General features: G+C 47.2%; 1 protein-coding gene across 2 annotated transcripts in view; it reads right to left on the bottom strand.

Annotated features, from left to right (window-relative positions):
- DOCK11 (dedicator of cytokinesis 11) overlaps positions 1–16,783 on the bottom strand; it is a 167,437-nt gene that overhangs the window by 47,537 nt on the left and 103,117 nt on the right. The window contains exons 23-32 of one of the 2 annotated variants that reach the window (XM_060270268.2): positions 16,012–16,101; positions 14,758–14,876; positions 14,319–14,388; positions 13,860–13,985; positions 13,204–13,275; positions 11,852–11,998; positions 7,250–7,333; positions 7,031–7,142; positions 6,231–6,269; positions 3,373–3,551 (exon numbers count right to left, since the gene is read on the bottom strand). In XM_060270268.2, coding sequence (XP_060126251.2) covers positions 3,373–3,551; positions 6,231–6,269; positions 7,031–7,142; positions 7,250–7,333; positions 11,852–11,998; positions 13,204–13,275; positions 13,860–13,985; positions 14,319–14,388; positions 14,758–14,876; positions 16,012–16,101 — 1,038 coding nt within the window. The remainder of the gene's footprint in view (positions 1–3,372; positions 3,552–6,230; positions 6,270–7,030; positions 7,143–7,249; positions 7,334–11,851; positions 11,999–13,203; positions 13,276–13,859; positions 13,986–14,318; positions 14,389–14,757; positions 14,877–16,011; positions 16,102–16,783) is intronic. The other variant, XM_060270269.2, reaches the window with a different exon arrangement.

The raw sequence follows: 16,783 nt of genomic DNA, 5'->3' as shown, positions 1-16,783 counted from the left end.
ATTTTTGTCCAATATGGGGCATGGATCCAGGACCCTGAGATTAAGAGCCTCATGCTCTGACTAAGCTACCCAGCTGGTGGGAGTGGAGGTGTCCTGCATTGCAAGGGGTTGGACTAGATGACCCTTGGGGTCCCTTCCAGGTCCACAATCCTTTGAATCTATGACCTTGCCCAGGGCAACCCAAAGTGACTTACAGCCAGGCAGAAAACACCCCTCCCCACCAGAGACATTAAAACCAAGGGGTGGGGAGGAAGAAATACATCATAAACATCACACCCACTTCTAAAAGGCCACAGATAGTTGAGGGCCAAAGGCCTGGTTATAAAGGAATGCTTTTGCCTGGTGTTTCAATGGGTTTTGTCATCTAACATGCAGGTTTTAAAAAATGTATCAGCACGGTAGGGTGAGGAATTGAAATGTGCGAGACATCCAATTCAGCTCACATCCAAAGGCAGATCTACTAAAGCTGCAGTTTTCAAAACAATATACAAATTGAAGTATGGCTGTCCTTCAGAATTTGCACTTACTTGAATTTGCGCTTATTTGAATTTCTTGATGTGGTTCTCCAAACAAGCAGTGTTTACAAAAATGCATAACTTAGGGGAAATTGTGTATAAAGATGAATATATTAGTGAGAACACTGAATTGCCTTTTACTGTATTAGGGAAACTGTGTACTTAAGTGGAAACTCAATATAAAAATGTATGGAAAGAGAGAGAGAGAGAGAGAGAGAGAGAGAGAGAGAGAGAGAGAGAGAGAGAGAGAGAGAGAGAGAGAGAAAGAAAGAAAGAAAGAAAGAAAGAAAGAAAGAAAGAAAGAAAGAAACGCCTTTGGGGGTGTTTGCTTGTTTTCCAATAGTACTCTACAACTGCAAGACCTTGGAATATGCTTTTGTCTTTACTTGTTTCTTGAAGGAAAATAAAACCAGGTTCCCATGAGCCCAGCTTCTAAAAAGAAACCAGAAAAAGGTTTCCCACGAGTCCAATTTCTATGCAGGACACTGAATTTGGTATGTGCTGAACTGGAGGAAGCCAGAGAGCCCTCAAGGGAGATCATGACTGCAGCGGCTGAGGGTTTGATGATGGACAGTCCTAGTAGCAATTACTTCTGAAGCTGGAACCAGGGGGAAGCTAAACGTGCTCCAAGAAGCAGCTCTAGATACCCCTGGACTTAAGAGTAGGAAGGGATTAAGCTCCCCAGATTCTCAAGGCTGTAAATCTTCTTGAAAAGACCAACTTGGGTAGTTGCCATGCTCAGCTTTCTCTACAGAACAGACAGCAGCGCTTGAAAGATTTTCAACCCTAACACATTGCTAGCATGGGAAGTGTGATTCCCCACCCCCAAGGTTTCCCCCATTCCCTGGAAATTTCCTACCACTACTATGCCTTCCTGAGACCCAGTGTGGGAAGCCAGTCCTATGCCTGGTCCCACATTTGTCAGCAACATGGGCTACCAGTGGGTGAAGGACTGGAAAAGCTGAAAGTGACACTGTCAGTCCCTGCAATGAAAGCTGCTGGGTCCTGTCTAGAGAGAAAACATAAGCCCAAGAGCCTAAGGAAACAATAAGAAGTTCATATCTGGGAGTGCAATCAAGTGAGCAATTTAAGCACGCTTGACAACTCTAGTCAATTTCACAAGGATTGTAAAGATGCTTCTCCTGGCTTAGCACCATCAAGTGGGTCATGCAGGGGGCGGGGGGCCGCACTGATCACCTCATACTGCATAACATCAGGTGATTCAAACTTTAAAGGAGAAATCTGTTTTTCCTTTACAGACCTGGCCTGAATTTAAGGTGGGACTGCAAAGGAAGGATTTTTTTGCAGTTGTGGTTGAACTGAAAATTCCTGCCAAATGTAGGACTCCACTTGGTGCTGAATGTGAATTCAGGGGTGATCACATGCCCCACTTTGTAAAGAAATAAGCAGGGGTTGACTTTGGGCTCTCAAATTTCAGTGGCAACCTGTGTGGTGCTAAAATTCAATGCCCACCAGTCTCTCGCACCCCCCTACAGTGGGGCAGCCAGCGCAACCACACTGGTTGTGCTACCCCAAAACTGCTTGGGAGTTCCTGAGTAGAGAGCAGATTTTCAGTCAGGGTTGCAGTTGGGGACAAATTTTAATTCAGTGCTGACCCCAAGTCCATTTTCACTAGGGATCGACTGCTCAACTGGGCATCTGAGCCATGGGGGAACTCCCCCAAAAACCTCAGTGATATTATGAATCAAGCAGTCCTTGAAGCATCCTGGACCCAGGCTGTCAAGGCCTTGTAAATTAATAACCTTAAACCTGGCGTGGGAGCTGGTGGAAACTTTTGAGTACAGGAGTTATGCGCTGGTGACAGGCTGCCTCCATCAGACCTCGTCTTTCCCCAACGATGGAACCTGGGGCACCTAGAACAGGGGTTGGCACCCTAAGGCCCATGGACCACAAGCAGCCCATGGGGGTCGTTTAACCGGCCCATGAGCCGCCCCCAAACTGAGCCGCCAGCTTGGCAAGTCCCTGTGCGCAGTGGCAGAGGAAGAGGACTGTGGGGGGAGTGCACCGCCCCTGGCAGCGCAATCCCGGTGGGGTGTCATCACGGCTGCCCCCCACCCACGCTGGGCACCATGCCCCCACAGGTGGCATGTCACACCCCTGCGAGTGTCGCACCATGCCCCCAGGACGCCTGCTACACCCCTGGGAGGCATGCCAGGACCGCCCCCGCCTCCTCTCCGCCACTGCCTGTGCACTGTGCTAAACTGGCGCAGCACGGCACAGGGACCCGCTTCTGTGCCACTGGAAATTGCATCTGTGCAGACGCAGATGCCAGAAATAACACGCATGCACAATCCGGCCCTCAGAGGGATCTCTGCTGGAGTGTACTGGCCCAGGCAAGGTAAACCTTGCCGACCCTGATCTAGAGGCAGGGAAAGTGGATATGATGCCTAATAGTGGAAGCCAGGCCAGGTCTCTGCCTTCCAAGGAAACTCCTCCTTTCCTCTTCCCTTCTCACAAATGCGACCAAGAACCTGGTTATGCACTAATATGGGTTCAGAGGCGGCTTTTGGAGTGGACAAAATAGAGCTGGCTTCACCAGGCATGGGGATCCTTTTTTGGCCCTAGGATCACATTCCCTTCCTGGAAATTTCCAAGGGCCACATGCTAGGAGTGGGTAGAAACCAAAAGCCAAAGTGGGCACAGTAACAGATGCAAATGTTTCCTTTGTGGCAAGCAAGAGGCATAATCGTAGCCCAAGGACACTTCCCAGCCTGGCGAAAACACTCAAGGAGCATGAGAAGCAGCACCAGTGAGGAGTTTCAAGGGCCGGAGAGGAAGCCTTGAGGGCCTGAGTTTTCCCACCACTGGAATACGCCATCACTCAATATCACTATACCTTATGCTGGTATCTGTTGTCAAAAGCATGCTTTATCAGAAGGCTCTTCAAGATGCTGATGGCCATGGATCTGATGTCATAGTTGTCATGCAGAGCCATAGACGTCTCTCTCAGGAGCAAGCCCACTAAGTAGTGGTGGCGGCAATATTCATCGGACAAGCTGTATTCAAGGTTTGCATCTGCCATGGTAATGAAAAACAAGGGCCATGTTTCACTTTCTGTGACTGCAATGCATTAAGGGCTTGGGTGGCAGCAATGGCAATGAAGCCTCTCAAGGCAATGGGCTGAGCTGCCATGTGGGTCACACAGGGGGATAAGGCAAGTGGGGGGACTCTGGCTGTTGTTGGCTAGTATGTGCGGATCTCGTTATGAGAGGGAGAAGGGCCCAAGGAAAGATGAAGGGGCCTAGGAAGTTAGCAAGTCAAGTGGAGGTGAGTGGGTGATGGAGACAGCACCACGAGTTGGCATGGTAGGTATATGAGAACTTAAAAAAACAAGAATAGCCTGCTCAATCAGGATAATAGCCCATCAAGTCCAGCATCCTATTCTCACAGTGGTCAAATGTTGTAATCCATCCTGGGATCTTGGGTTGAAGGGCAGTAAATAAATAAATAAATAAATAAATAAATAGTAATAATAACAACTCTGTTCTCGTAGTGGCCAACCAGATGCCCCAGTGGGAAAACCTGCAAAAAAGAATTCAAGCACAAGAGCAGTTTCTGTGGTTTCCAGCAACTGGTCTTCAGAAGCATTACTGCCTCCCAGTGTGGAGACAGAGCAAGGACATCATAGGTATTACCCATCAATAGCCTTGTCTTCCATGAATTTGTCTAATCCCCTTTTAATGGCATCCCTGCCTCCTGTGGGAGGTCTCGAAGATCATCTGAGGAGACCCTACTAGTTGTTTCATGACAGTAGATTTCAGTGAATTATGTGGAAGCAGGCCTTCTTGGAGAGAGCAGCCTCCATCGGGAACACCCTCCCTTGGGCCATTAGCAAGGTAGCAACATTAATAATCATTAAAAGCCTCTTAAGAACATATGTTTATCCTAGCTTTCCTAGATTCCAGACTCTTTTAATTTTATTTTTTCTACTGCTCAGTTTTATTTTATATTTATATTTTATTATCTGGGGTCTTTTTACAGTCTCTCACTAGATGGATACATTCTTACCGATCTCTCCCTCCCGCAATGAGTCGCCATACGCCATAGTCTCCCACCTGCTGGAGCGGACTCCCTTTTTACACTCTCAGCAGTCCGAATCAAAGAGTCCTTTAATTTTAGGTGTTCTTTATAATCCAATGTGTTCAGAAAGGATCTTGACTCTTCCCCCCCCCCCTTGGAAGCTTACTGCTTTCTTCAGAAGCCTGAGACTTTGCGCTGAGGGGGTTGCGATACCTTCCCTTTGCGCCCACAGCTCTAATCCTTCTCCTGGATTTACGGTCAAAACCCCGAGTAAAGGAGAGCTTCTAGGACGCCGCCGGGTACACCTCCCTCAGGGTAACCCCCTGAGGTACCGGGGTTCGTGTACTCTTCACAAAACCCCCTGGAAAAGCCCCCACAGCGTTTGAGACCCCCCGGAGGGTTGTCTCGCGCTTCAGATCGATGGCCGCGGCAAACCGGAAGTCCCACCTGCCAAATTTTTCTTGTGGGTGCTCAGCACCTACACTGCAGGGCCCCAGCACAACTTCTGGTGCCTCGCAATGTCACATCTGAGGCCTTGCAAGACCTTGGAACCTGACTTCCAGCGCCAGAAACTCCACTACCAAGACGACGTCCTTCCCCTTCGTGTTTAATCTGCCTTATGCTAAGTGCACCTAGCTTATTATTTTCTCTAGGGTTTGGGGCAGGGTTCCCCTCAAACCTCTGCAAGTTGCTCCCTTTAATGCTGGAGACTGAACCTGGGACCTTCTAGATGCAAAGCAGATGCTCTAGAAGTGGGGTGCAAACCCTCCCACAACCACCACCAGCAATTATATTGCCGTTAGGGGGTTGAAATATGTGCACTCTATTTGATGGCCTGGCCTACATGAACTGCAGTTCAGTCCATTCCTTCTTCCTGAATACTTCTCGGTGGAGGGTGGCACACCCTCCCATCAGATGTCAAAGAAATAAACAACTATATGACATTTAGGAGTCATCTGAAGGTAGCCCTGTTTAGGGAAGTTTTTAATGACTGATGTTTTAATGTATTTTTAATCTTTTGTTGGAAGCCGCCCAGAGTGGCTGGGGTATAAGGGTATAAAGATATTATTATTATTATTATTATTATTATTATTATTATTATTATTATTTACTCCTGAGCAAGAGCAAACTGGAGCATAGAACCCCATGTCTAATCCAACTTCTATGGCCGAGGCCTGAGGTCAAGGATAAAGGTTGCATGATGATCCATGAGCAGTTTGGATGTTTATGGCAACTCTTTTGGAACACAGAAGTTAGTCCATGAAAAGTTAATGTTGCTATCAGTTCTGTGCTCTTGTTAGGAGTCACACGACGGTGACCTAGATATGCACCCTCATAACCCTGAAACCCTGAAGCTCTGCAGGGTGTCTTTTACAGAGAGGGAAAACTTGCTGCTCCAGATGTTCCAGCTCAGCATTATCTTGGATTCAGCAAAAGCAGAAAGCAGCTGTCAGAAACTGTTAGTTGGCTTAGGAATCAATTCTGCATACTTTTAACTGAAATGCATTGGGTGCTAAAAACAAGCTGATCAGTTTAAGAAGCATTGGCTGCTGGCAGTGTTTATAATTTTTTTTTGCCATGTACAGAATGTGCCAACTGATTTGAGGTTGCAGTTGATTTGTCATGAAGCTTCCCATCAGGGATTTCCCATACCCAGCCGACCCCCAGACATACCTACTGAAGTGAACCGTTCCAGAACCACGGAAAAGAAATCTAATTAATGTGTAAAAGGGAAACAAAAATAAATCAATAATCTATATAGTCAGTTTTCAATTAACACGGTACATATACCGTGCAACACAAATGGACACAGGAGGTTTTTGAAGTAAGCTGAATCCCAAAGGACCTTGAAGAAGCAACCTCAAAATGAGATCTACAGGCCTGTGGATCAGCTCAGGTGCCTCAGAGCTTTCTGGTGAAAAATAGGCAGGCAAAGCCTTGTGTTTTTGTAAAGGTAAGGCACCCCTGGATGGTTAAACTCATCTCGCTTTTCAGGCTGAAGGAGCCGGTGTTTGTCCAGACAGCTTTCCGGGTCATGTGGCCAGCATGTCTGAACCACTTCTGGCGCACTGAGGACCATGTTTCTGTACATTGCAATGAAGGAAACTTTTGCAAACGAGTTGAGTGTGCAAGTGTCTATACATTCTAAACTCTTTAGGAATGTGAGGTGCAGCAAAGGGTTTTAGTAGGTTTCAAAATGTTAGTTGGTATTAGGGTTGCTTCCGTTTAATAAGACTGTGTTTTGGAGTTAATTCCATGCTTTGCTTTTGACAAAGATGCTCATTCTGTAATAATTGTGTTAGTCTTTTAAAGTACCACAATAATATTTTTAGTGTTTGAAGCCTTCCTGTGATGGAAGTGTTAAAATGAGGTCTGCCCCCTCCCTGAGTGCTTAGGAGTCGCAAAATGCACAAAAGTTACGATGGATCAATAACTAAATATCAGCCTTTTAAGCCACTCAGCTGAGGACTTACCTTGGCCTCTCTGAAGTTTCGGTTTGGCAAAGGTCATTGGCAAATTTAATGGAATGTAGTGCTCGTGGTTACAGATTGTCTGCAGGAATTCAAACTTGTATTCCACCAACAGCTGATGTGGAGGAGGAAAAAAACAAAAAACCACATACATACAATATTAATACACACTAATCTGTGACAGTAACCATCTTCTTGCCTCCACAAGTCTGGCCATGTTACCTTTGGGTCTTTGGGACTGAATCCAGAAATGTAGTCACTGATCAGGTTGAAAATAAATCCCCGGTCCATGAACGTCAAGCATCGCTGCAGAAGATTAATAAATAATAATGAATGTGCTCTGTCACAGTCTGCAGAAAAACGGCTTCCAACCTATTTCACAGCACACCCTGAAAGCCCCCTGGAGCACCTTGGAACTTCTATCTGTGGGGCTTAAATCTTAGAATCATAGAGTTGGAAGAGACTACAAGGGCCATCCAGGCCAACCCCCTGCCAAGCAGGAAACACCATCAAAGCATTCTTGACATATGGTTGCCAAGCCTCTGCTTAAAGACCTCCAAAGAAGGAGACTCCACCACACTCCTTGGCAGCAAATTCCACTGTCAAAGAGCTCTTACTGTCAGGAAGTTCTTCCTAATGTTGAGGTGGAATCTTCTTTCTTGTAGTTTGAATCCATTGCTCCGTGTCCGCTTCTCTGGAGCAGCAGAAAACAACCTTTCACCCTCCTCTATATGACATCCTTTTATATATTTGAACATGGCTATCATATCACCCCTTAACCTTCTCTTCTCCAGGCTAAACATACCCAGCTCCCTAAGCTGTTCCTCATAAGACATTGTTTCCAAGCCTTTGACCATTTTGGTTGCCCTCTTCTGGACACGTTCCAGCTTGTCAGTATCCTTCTTGAACTGTGGTGGCCAGAAGTGGACACCGTACTCCAGGTGAGGTCTGACCAGAGCAGAATACAGTGGTACTATTACTTCCCTTGATCTAGACGCTATACTCCTATTGATGCAGCCCAGAATTGCATTGGCTTTTTAAGCTGCTGCATCACACTGTTGACTCATGTCAAGTTTGTGGTCTACCAAGACTCCTAGATCCTTTTCACATGTACTGCTCTCAAGCCAGGTGTCACCCATCCTGTATTTTTGCTTTTCATTTTTTTGCCCAAGTGTAGTACTTTACATTTCTCCCTGTTAAAATTCATCTTGTTTGCTTTGGTCCAGTTGTCTAATCTGTTAAGGTCATTTTGAAGTGTGATCCTGTCCTCTGGGGTATTAGCCACCCCTCCCAATTTGGTGTCTTGGGAGTGAGGATAGTAGGTTCAAACAGGCAAATCTACCAGCCGCCCACAGGCTCCTTACCTGCACCCTTCAAGGATAGAGGAAGCAGAGGGCCTGGCTTTTCCTGCCCTACAATACCACCTTTGGAAGTGGTTGGGAAGATGGCTATCCTATCACCTCTCTGTCTTTTCTTCACCAAGATAAACATCCCCAACTCCCTTAAAAATTCTTCATAAGGCTTGGCTTCCAGACCCTTTATTATCTTGTCATCCTCGTATGCAGCTTCTCAGTGTCCTTTGCAAATGTTTTGCAAAGCAACACACAGTTGCTTTCTTCTGCCTTCCCTGACCGCCCCCACACTCAACATTAAGTGTTGCTTGATGACTCAAGAGTTCTAGTATTCACCCTATCTGCAGGTCCAACACTGTTCATAATTAGAGCTGTAGCTAGGTGATCTTACGCCCCTGGCAGAACTGTTCAGATTGCGCAACCTAGCCACGGACAAACTGGCTCTTCTTTCTGCCTCTCCTCCAACCCCCCTCCCCGCACTCATTCACTTCACCCTCTATTTAAAACCATTTCTTTTGAGGCAATAATCGATATTTATATTTATGGACATATTTTAAAGCCAATTTTGTCCCCCGCATCGCCTGCACCCCTGGTGGGGGACCACCTCACCACCCCCTAGCTACAGCCCTGTCCATAATTTAATACACATCTGTCACAGATACCCTGCATATTAAGGAACGACTACACTGTGGAACTCTAAATGAGCTATTGCTTCAGCAGCTATTCCATTCAGACAGCTTATGTAAGATCTAGAGCAGGCATCCCCAAACTTTGGCCCTCCGGATGTTTTGGACTACAATTCCCATCTTCCCCGACCACTGGTCCTGTTAGCTAAGGATCATGGGAGTTGTAGGCCAAAACATCTGGAGGGCCGCAGTTTGGGGATGCCTGATCTAGAGGACCCACCCCTTCCTGGGCCTTCAGCTGGGCCCAGGAGGTTATTATATGTGCTCCGTCTCTTTCCAACTAAGATCCTGCTTGGCACACAATCTCTCCTCTCGATTCCCCGAAGTGGGTGGGTGGGTGGGTGGGTGTGGGGCTCAAGAGCAAGCCAAGGACCCAGGGAACTGGTGCAGAGGCCAGCTGCTGAAAGGGAGGGTCCTTCTGACAACCACTCAGGGGTACTGGCATTGTGGGGCTCTGTTACATGATTCTGCTCCCTTTGGTCCTCCTCTAAAGACCCCAGATTCCAAGTCTGGGCAAAGCTGATCCCTGACTCCTTCATGAATTGCTCCCCACAAACCAAAACCCCCAAGGCTTAGAGTTTTTCTCCATAAGGAACTTGTTTGAACCCTTTCATCAAGTTTGGGTTGCCCTTTTTCTGCACCTTTTCCAGTTCAAAATTTTTGGTCCGTATCCAATAATAATTGGTGCAGACCCATTGAAACTAATGACCATGACTAACTTAGGCTGATTAATTTCAATGAGTCTTCACCTGAGTAGAATTTAGTTTGCTACAACCAATTTCTTTTTTATGAGCAGGGATGCCCAAAAGCTGAACACAGTATTCCAGATTTAAGTGCACCTCAGATGGAGTCAAGGATGTTCTTCTTAGTTCTTGTTTTCATTCATATATATATATATATATATATATATATATATATATATATATATATGTGTGTGTGTGTGTGTGTGTGTGTGTGTATGTATATGTGTGTGTGTGTGTATATATATATATATATATATATATATATATATATATATATATATATATAATGTTTATATATATATATAAAATAATGTTTATATATATATATATATATAATGTTTATATATATATAATGTTTATATATATAATGTTTATATATATAATGTTTATATATATATAATGTTTGTTCGACCGAACCTTTCTCCACAACCGCTTACCCGATCGCCCACAACATCAGGTGCACATGTGGGAGTGTCTCTATCCACTTACATTGTCCATACACACACCTAGGACAGGTAGAAACCTGGATTTCTGTACAAAAAAATTGCCCCCTACAGTGGACATCCAACAAACAACATCCAACATACTGCCAAAATCTCACCCATTCCCCATGCACCCCACCACCCCAGGACCCAGAGATCACCCCCTTCCCCATCCCACCTGTCACAGGCGCGGTAGCGGCTACTCTAGAGTAAAGACTCCTCATGACGTTGCCTTTTCATGCTTTTATTCAGTGCAAACTATTTACAGTGCAGAGTCAGTACTATGTACATGTTGTCAGTCTGGGTCAGAACCTCCGAATGGAGATTCCCGCGTTTTCCTCCAACAAAGAAACCTGGGAACATTGAATCTCCGCCCCCGTCGCTTTTTGCGCAATTCCGGGGTCGGCGGGAGCGGTCTTCTGGTCGCGCCTTCCCTGCTTCCCACTTCCCCTCCTGAGCGGAGCAGTGGCTCTGCTACCCTACCTGAGCTGTGCTCTCTACTTCCTGATTCCCCGCTTGAGACATCCCCCTCCCCGCTTCCACTGGCGCTGGGAGATGAACTTGTGCTTAGGATGGGAGGAGGCTGTCTGTAGCTGCTCTCCCTCACACCACCCAATCCACGATCCGTGCCTTTTGCAGAGATCTCGCCACCACCAGGGAGCAGGCTGCCCCGACACCAGCCCGCTCCCCAGGGATCCCTGCCCCCCCAGGTCATGGCCTTCCCCATCCCACCCGATCCACGATCCACGCTCTCTGTGGAGATTTCACCACCGGCACGAAACATCTCCCTAACCCCACCCACCCCAGAGATAAAGGATAACACCTCCCGGAGTAGCCACAAGGCCACTACAGTCCCCCCCTGCATCTTGCTGCCGCCAGGGAACAACCACCAGACCGCTACAATGAGAAGGCCTCCCGGACTATCCACAAGACACAGTCCTCCCCCCTGCAACTCGCCCCCACCAGGGAACACCTACTAGCCCCCTATACAATCCGCCCCCCGCACATCTCACCCCCACCAAGGAACACTCACCAGACCGCTACACATGTTATTCTGTTTCCCCATTTCTTTCCAATTCCCCCCATACCGCCGTCCCCCACAGACCTGGACCTCCACACATCCCACACCACACCCCAAAAGACTTACACCCTCCACACAAACCTCACAGACATTACCCCCCCTCGGAATCCCACCCCACCACAACCCTCTACCCGCAAGACCCTCCACCCACAATACCCTCCCCAACCAATACCAAGACCCCCCCCCAGGACCCTCCACTCTCCTCAACCCTCCCCTCCCACCCACCCCCAAATACCAGGATCACCCAAGGAACCACACCTCCCCTGACTGGGGGTTGCCAGGAAGAGGGAGTTGGGGGATTTACAGGGGCAAACTGGGGGGGGACGGGACACAAACATAATAGATCATGGATCGGGACAGGGTGGGGGCAGTCACAGGGATTAGCCACAGCTGTGTATGTATATATATACTATATATACTGCAATATATATATATTGGGGGAATTTGAGGGGGACGGAAAGAACAATAGAAACTACCAACCTTCAGGAAGTTGGCCAAGCTGAAATTGACATTTCTGGACTCCTCTGTAATCTCACTGTAGCGAATGTTCACGTGAGGGATGATGGCGAGGAGCAGAGAGTGCAAGGCATGGTTGTAGGACTCTGGGAACCGCTGGACTCTGGGGAGCTGAAGCAGCACAATGTGAATGAGAACAAGGGAAAGATTGGGAAGAGGCTGGGAGCACCGTTTTCTCATTTGCAGGATAAAATGCATTACTTACTGCATTTATACCCCGCCTTTCCTCTAAGGAGCTCAAGGCGGCATACACAGTTCTCCTCCTCCCCATTTCTTCCTCACAACAGCCCTGTGAGGTAGGTTAGGTTGGGAGTGAGTGATTGGCCCAAGGTCAGCCAATTAGCTTAATGTCTGAGTTAGGGATTTGACCCCTGGTCTCCCAGGTCCCAGCCCAAAGCTCTAATCAATACACCACTACTGACTCTCACCAATAGTATCCACTTATTCATAAATTTTTTTTGTGCTTTTGGTTTTCCCAGGCTGCTTTGTTTTTAAGTTTGTCTGTAATACATATTGAAATTTTAATTAGCACCCCCCCCACTTTTTTTTTTACCGTAGTGTAATATTGGGGCAATACTGAACAAATATAATAACCGTGAGCTGTACCCGTCAATAAAGTGAACCAAATCAATTTTTGTAAGGCAGGGTGAGGGGCCTGTGGCCCTCAGGATGTTGCTGAACTGCAGTTCCCATTATCCCTAACGATTGGAGATGCTGGTTGGGGCTGATGGGACTGGAGTCCAGCTCTGGCATATAGGTTAAAACAGTAGTTCTGAAGTGTAAGAATCCTTCCTTCAATGCTGCAGGGATACGTCTTAGCAGCTTTTGCCTTAGAAGATATAGAGTAACTGCTTTGCCTACAGAGGGTTTCAGGCTCAACCTCCTTCCTCTTCAGGTAGGGCTGCCAGTCAGTGTGGGCAATACTGAGCAAGATGGAGCCATGATCTGACTCAGTGTGCATGACGCCTCTCATAAAATGACTTCTATTAAATATACTTGGTTCTATCTATCTATCTATCTATCTATCTATCTATCTATCTATCTATCATCTATCTATCTATCTATCTATCATCTGCCCTGTTAAAGTGGGAGACACCTTTCTAGTTGATCCAAAGCATTAACCGATTAAGATACCCGATTTAAAGATGAAATGCTGCAGTCCTAAAAATAATGGAACTAAAGCTGCACCTCTCCTCAATATTTCTAGTTGTCATTTATGTTGGGAGGAAGATTTGTGATGTGGAGCCAGAGGAAGCATAATTGCACTACGTTTGCTGAGCGCCTCCTGCCAGCCCTGAACCTGCTTTTGTCTTTACCTTAATCTTGTTCTCATCCAGGAGGTACATAGCCATTGACTTGGCCAGAGCTTCAAAGAAAAACCACGAATACTGGAATAAACCAGGAGAAAAACAGAGATACATTCACCAAGCAAGAGCAAATCACAGTGATTCTCATTGGGAATCTGAGCCTGGAAGAATCTGGATTGGCAATGGCCACACAATGAGTGCTGGGATGCATCTTTCATGATCAAGCCCAGCACCCTTGGCCAGACTGTTGCACTGGTAGGATGTGCCCATTTGGGCTGGTAGGGTGGAAGGCAGGGAGGCCAACAGTAGGTGGCACCAAAGCCAGTGATAGGCAGAGCTAACCCATTCTGATTTTGCTATTCTCCTCCTCCACTTCCTCTCTGCACCGTGGCGGACTTTGGGCTCTCAAATCTCAGCAGAGCCTTTTGCAATGCTAAAATTCAGTGCCCCCCCAGCCTCTCATGCTCCCTTCTTTGGCAATGTTTTGGCACCCCTGCAGTGCAATCACACCAGTTGCGCCCCCGTAAAACTGCCTCTGCTCTGCAGAGTTCTACAGTGGCAACACTAAGGGAGAGGGAGCCCTGAGGGTCGGCTGCCCCATTCACGTTAATGAACCAGTTTCCACTGAGTGGGTGCAGATAAAATCCTGCCTTGTCTTGTCTCACCTTCAGCATCTTATTGATGGCCAAGAAATCTGCCGATTGCTTCAGAATTGTTGCCATTGCGACAGCCAAGATTTCGTGTGTGGTCTTTGCGTGAGGCACAACAGGCTTCTCAGGCCGAAAGCAAAACTGAAAAAGAATGTGTGTCACCCATCATCAGAGACGGCTCCCTGGTCACAGAGGAGAGGGTGATGAGGCAGAACACACAGACCCAAGAATGGACTGCATTCCAACCAGTCCAGCATCTTATTCTCACAGTGGCCACCCAGATGCCCCAGTGGGAAACCCAAAAGCAGAAGTTGAGCAGAGGAGCCCTCTCTACTCCTGTGTCTTCCAGCAACTGGCATTCAGAAGCACTACTGCTCCCAACTATGGAGGCAGAGAGCAGTCATTGATGGCGCTCTCCTCCATGAATTTGTTTAATCTCCTTATGAGAACCTAAGAACCACAGACAGCACTTACCTTTATGAAAACCCTCAAATAATGGTCAAGACCTTCCTCGTGGCATCTGGACACAATATGGAGGAGAACCCTGAGGAAGAAGAGCGAGTTTGAATGTGAGCTGGGGTTTGCGAAGGAGGGCCGCTTCTGCACGCTCTTTGTGGAAAAGCAGCTCCACCTACTTATTGGGTAAGTACACTCCCAAGTTCTCTCCTGGGGGAGAGGTGAGGCAGCAAGATCCCCTCCATCAGTCAAGGTGCCTTTTTGGCTCCTCCCACCTCCACCACAAAAATGTCCCCATCAGTTGCCAATCCATGGGGCTGCATTCGAGGGAGACATGAAAGGCAGTCAGCCCCATCCACTGACTCTGCTGCAGACTCTAACAAGATGGATTTCTCAAAGCTTGGGATTATGGCTTCAGTGATCTATGACAAACAGTATACTATCATCAAAAACTTACATGGTACAGTTGACAGCAATTTCTTCCTCTTGCGTCCGGGTGGTGAGGACTCTAAAGAGTTGTATAAGGACCACAGGCAGAAACTGTATCATCACTTGGATATCCATGGCATGCAGGCACTGAAACACAGGGTTTATTTTTAAAGCATTTATAAATTGTAAAATTTGTATTTTAAAACCTCTAGGCAGTATACAAAGACACAACATGAAAGCCAGTATCATACCACAGGTTCACAACATTAATCATAGAATCATAGAATCATAGAGTTGGAAGAGACCACAAGGGCCATCCAGTCCAGCCCCCTGCCGAGCAGGAAACACCATCAAAGCATTCTTGACATATGCCTGTCAAGCCTCTGCTTAAAGACCTCCAAAGAAGGAGACTCCACCACGCTCCTTGGTAGCAAATTCCACTGCCGAACAGCTCTTACTGTCAGGAATAAACCAGTAAAACTAGTATTATGAAAAGAGATAAAAACAGAAATTCAGCAGTGACAGAGTACAATAATAAGGGGCCAGGGAAAGCCTGGGCAAATGAATACTGTATAATAAAATAGATACTTTATTTTTATTTCACAAAAGTTATGTACCACTTGACAGTGAACAAACAAGCAAGCAAGCAAACAAACAAACAAACCACAAATGGGGGTGTCAGGGTACCTCAGTACAGGGGCCTCCGCCCTTCCTCCACACCAGCACCTCAACCAGTGAGAGCAGCAGCAGCGGGTCAGGTGGCGGAAATTAGGAAGTCAGTGTGATGGAGGCGCTGAGGCTCAGCAATGTTGGAGAGCCCTTGCGCTGCCCTGACCAACAGGTGGAGGGGAGCAGCCAGCTGCTTCCGTCGTCTGATTTAAGGCACGCACCAAAACGTAAGGTCGGGGGGGCGGCGTTTTGGGGTGCCGGAGCTTTTATGCTGGACACGTAGCAGGTGGTGTCCACTCCCAGATTATGCAAGTGACTGATAGGTCATGGTTTTTGCTACCTTTATCTCTGCACTGTAAATATTATGCACAATAAAACTCTTAAAGACAGAGCAGACTCAGATGTTGTTACTCAAGAGTAGCCACAACAGCACCCTTACAGGGGGGGATGAAATTGCCAGGGAAAAATAGCTGGACTATTTAAAAAAATCAAAAAAATTAAAATCAATGATAAGCTAGAACCCGGATTGAAACATACGTCCACATTCTGCAGCAGGGGGACCCCATTAGTGGTGGGTGCTCGTGGGTGGGCCAGAGGAACAGTTCCAGCTCACCTTGAGATATTTAACAAGTTCTCCTGGGACTTCTTTGGCACCTGCTTGAATCATCTGGCAATACTGGAAGAATTTATGGAGGTGGAGATCCTGAAAGGAACAGAAAAGCTCAGTTCATAGCCTTCTCTCCTGCCTTATTTATCCCACCGATTTTCACCCAAGGCCAGCAGCCTTCAGACGTGGCAGATGGTTCTTGACGGAGCCTATGGGGCACACAGTGGCATCTCCCATGCCACCTCAAAGTGGCAATTGCCCAAGGGAAGGGCCATGGCTCAGTAGTAGAGCATCCGCCTTGCATTCCAAAGGTACTGGGTTTGATCCTAAGTGACATCTCTAGGTAGGGCTGAGAATGTCCCCTGCCTGAAACTCTGAAAAGCCACTGCCAGCCAGTGTGGATGGCACAGATCTTGATGGGCGAATCTTGTGACTCAGTATAAGGGAGCTTCCTGTGTTCCTCTGCAGAGGAAGGGCCATAGTTCAGTGGTAGAGCATGTGCTTTGCCTGTAGATGGCCCATGGGTTCAATCCCCAGTGGCATCTCCATGGAGGACTGGGAATGTCCCCTGCCTGAACCCTAGGAAGCCACTGCCGTCAGAGTAGACAACACTGAGCTAGATAGACCAATAACTCAGCTTCCTATGTTCCTATGCTTTGAAGAATACATCTCAGAACGCAGAAGAGGCTGCTGTGTCAGCCTGATGCTTCATCTAGTCCAGTGCCCTGTTCTCACTGTGCCAGCCAGTATGACTATGGGAAACCCAAAAGCACCCTGC

Source organism: Zootoca vivipara, chromosome Z2 (genome assembly GCF_965207765.1).
Source record: "Zootoca vivipara chromosome Z2, rZooViv2.hap1.1, whole genome shotgun sequence".
Classification (NCBI taxonomy): domain Eukaryota; kingdom Metazoa; phylum Chordata; class Lepidosauria; order Squamata; family Lacertidae; genus Zootoca; species Zootoca vivipara.
The sequence above is the reverse complement of the archived record's forward strand: the minus strand, read 5'-3'. Positions and strand labels throughout refer to the sequence as shown.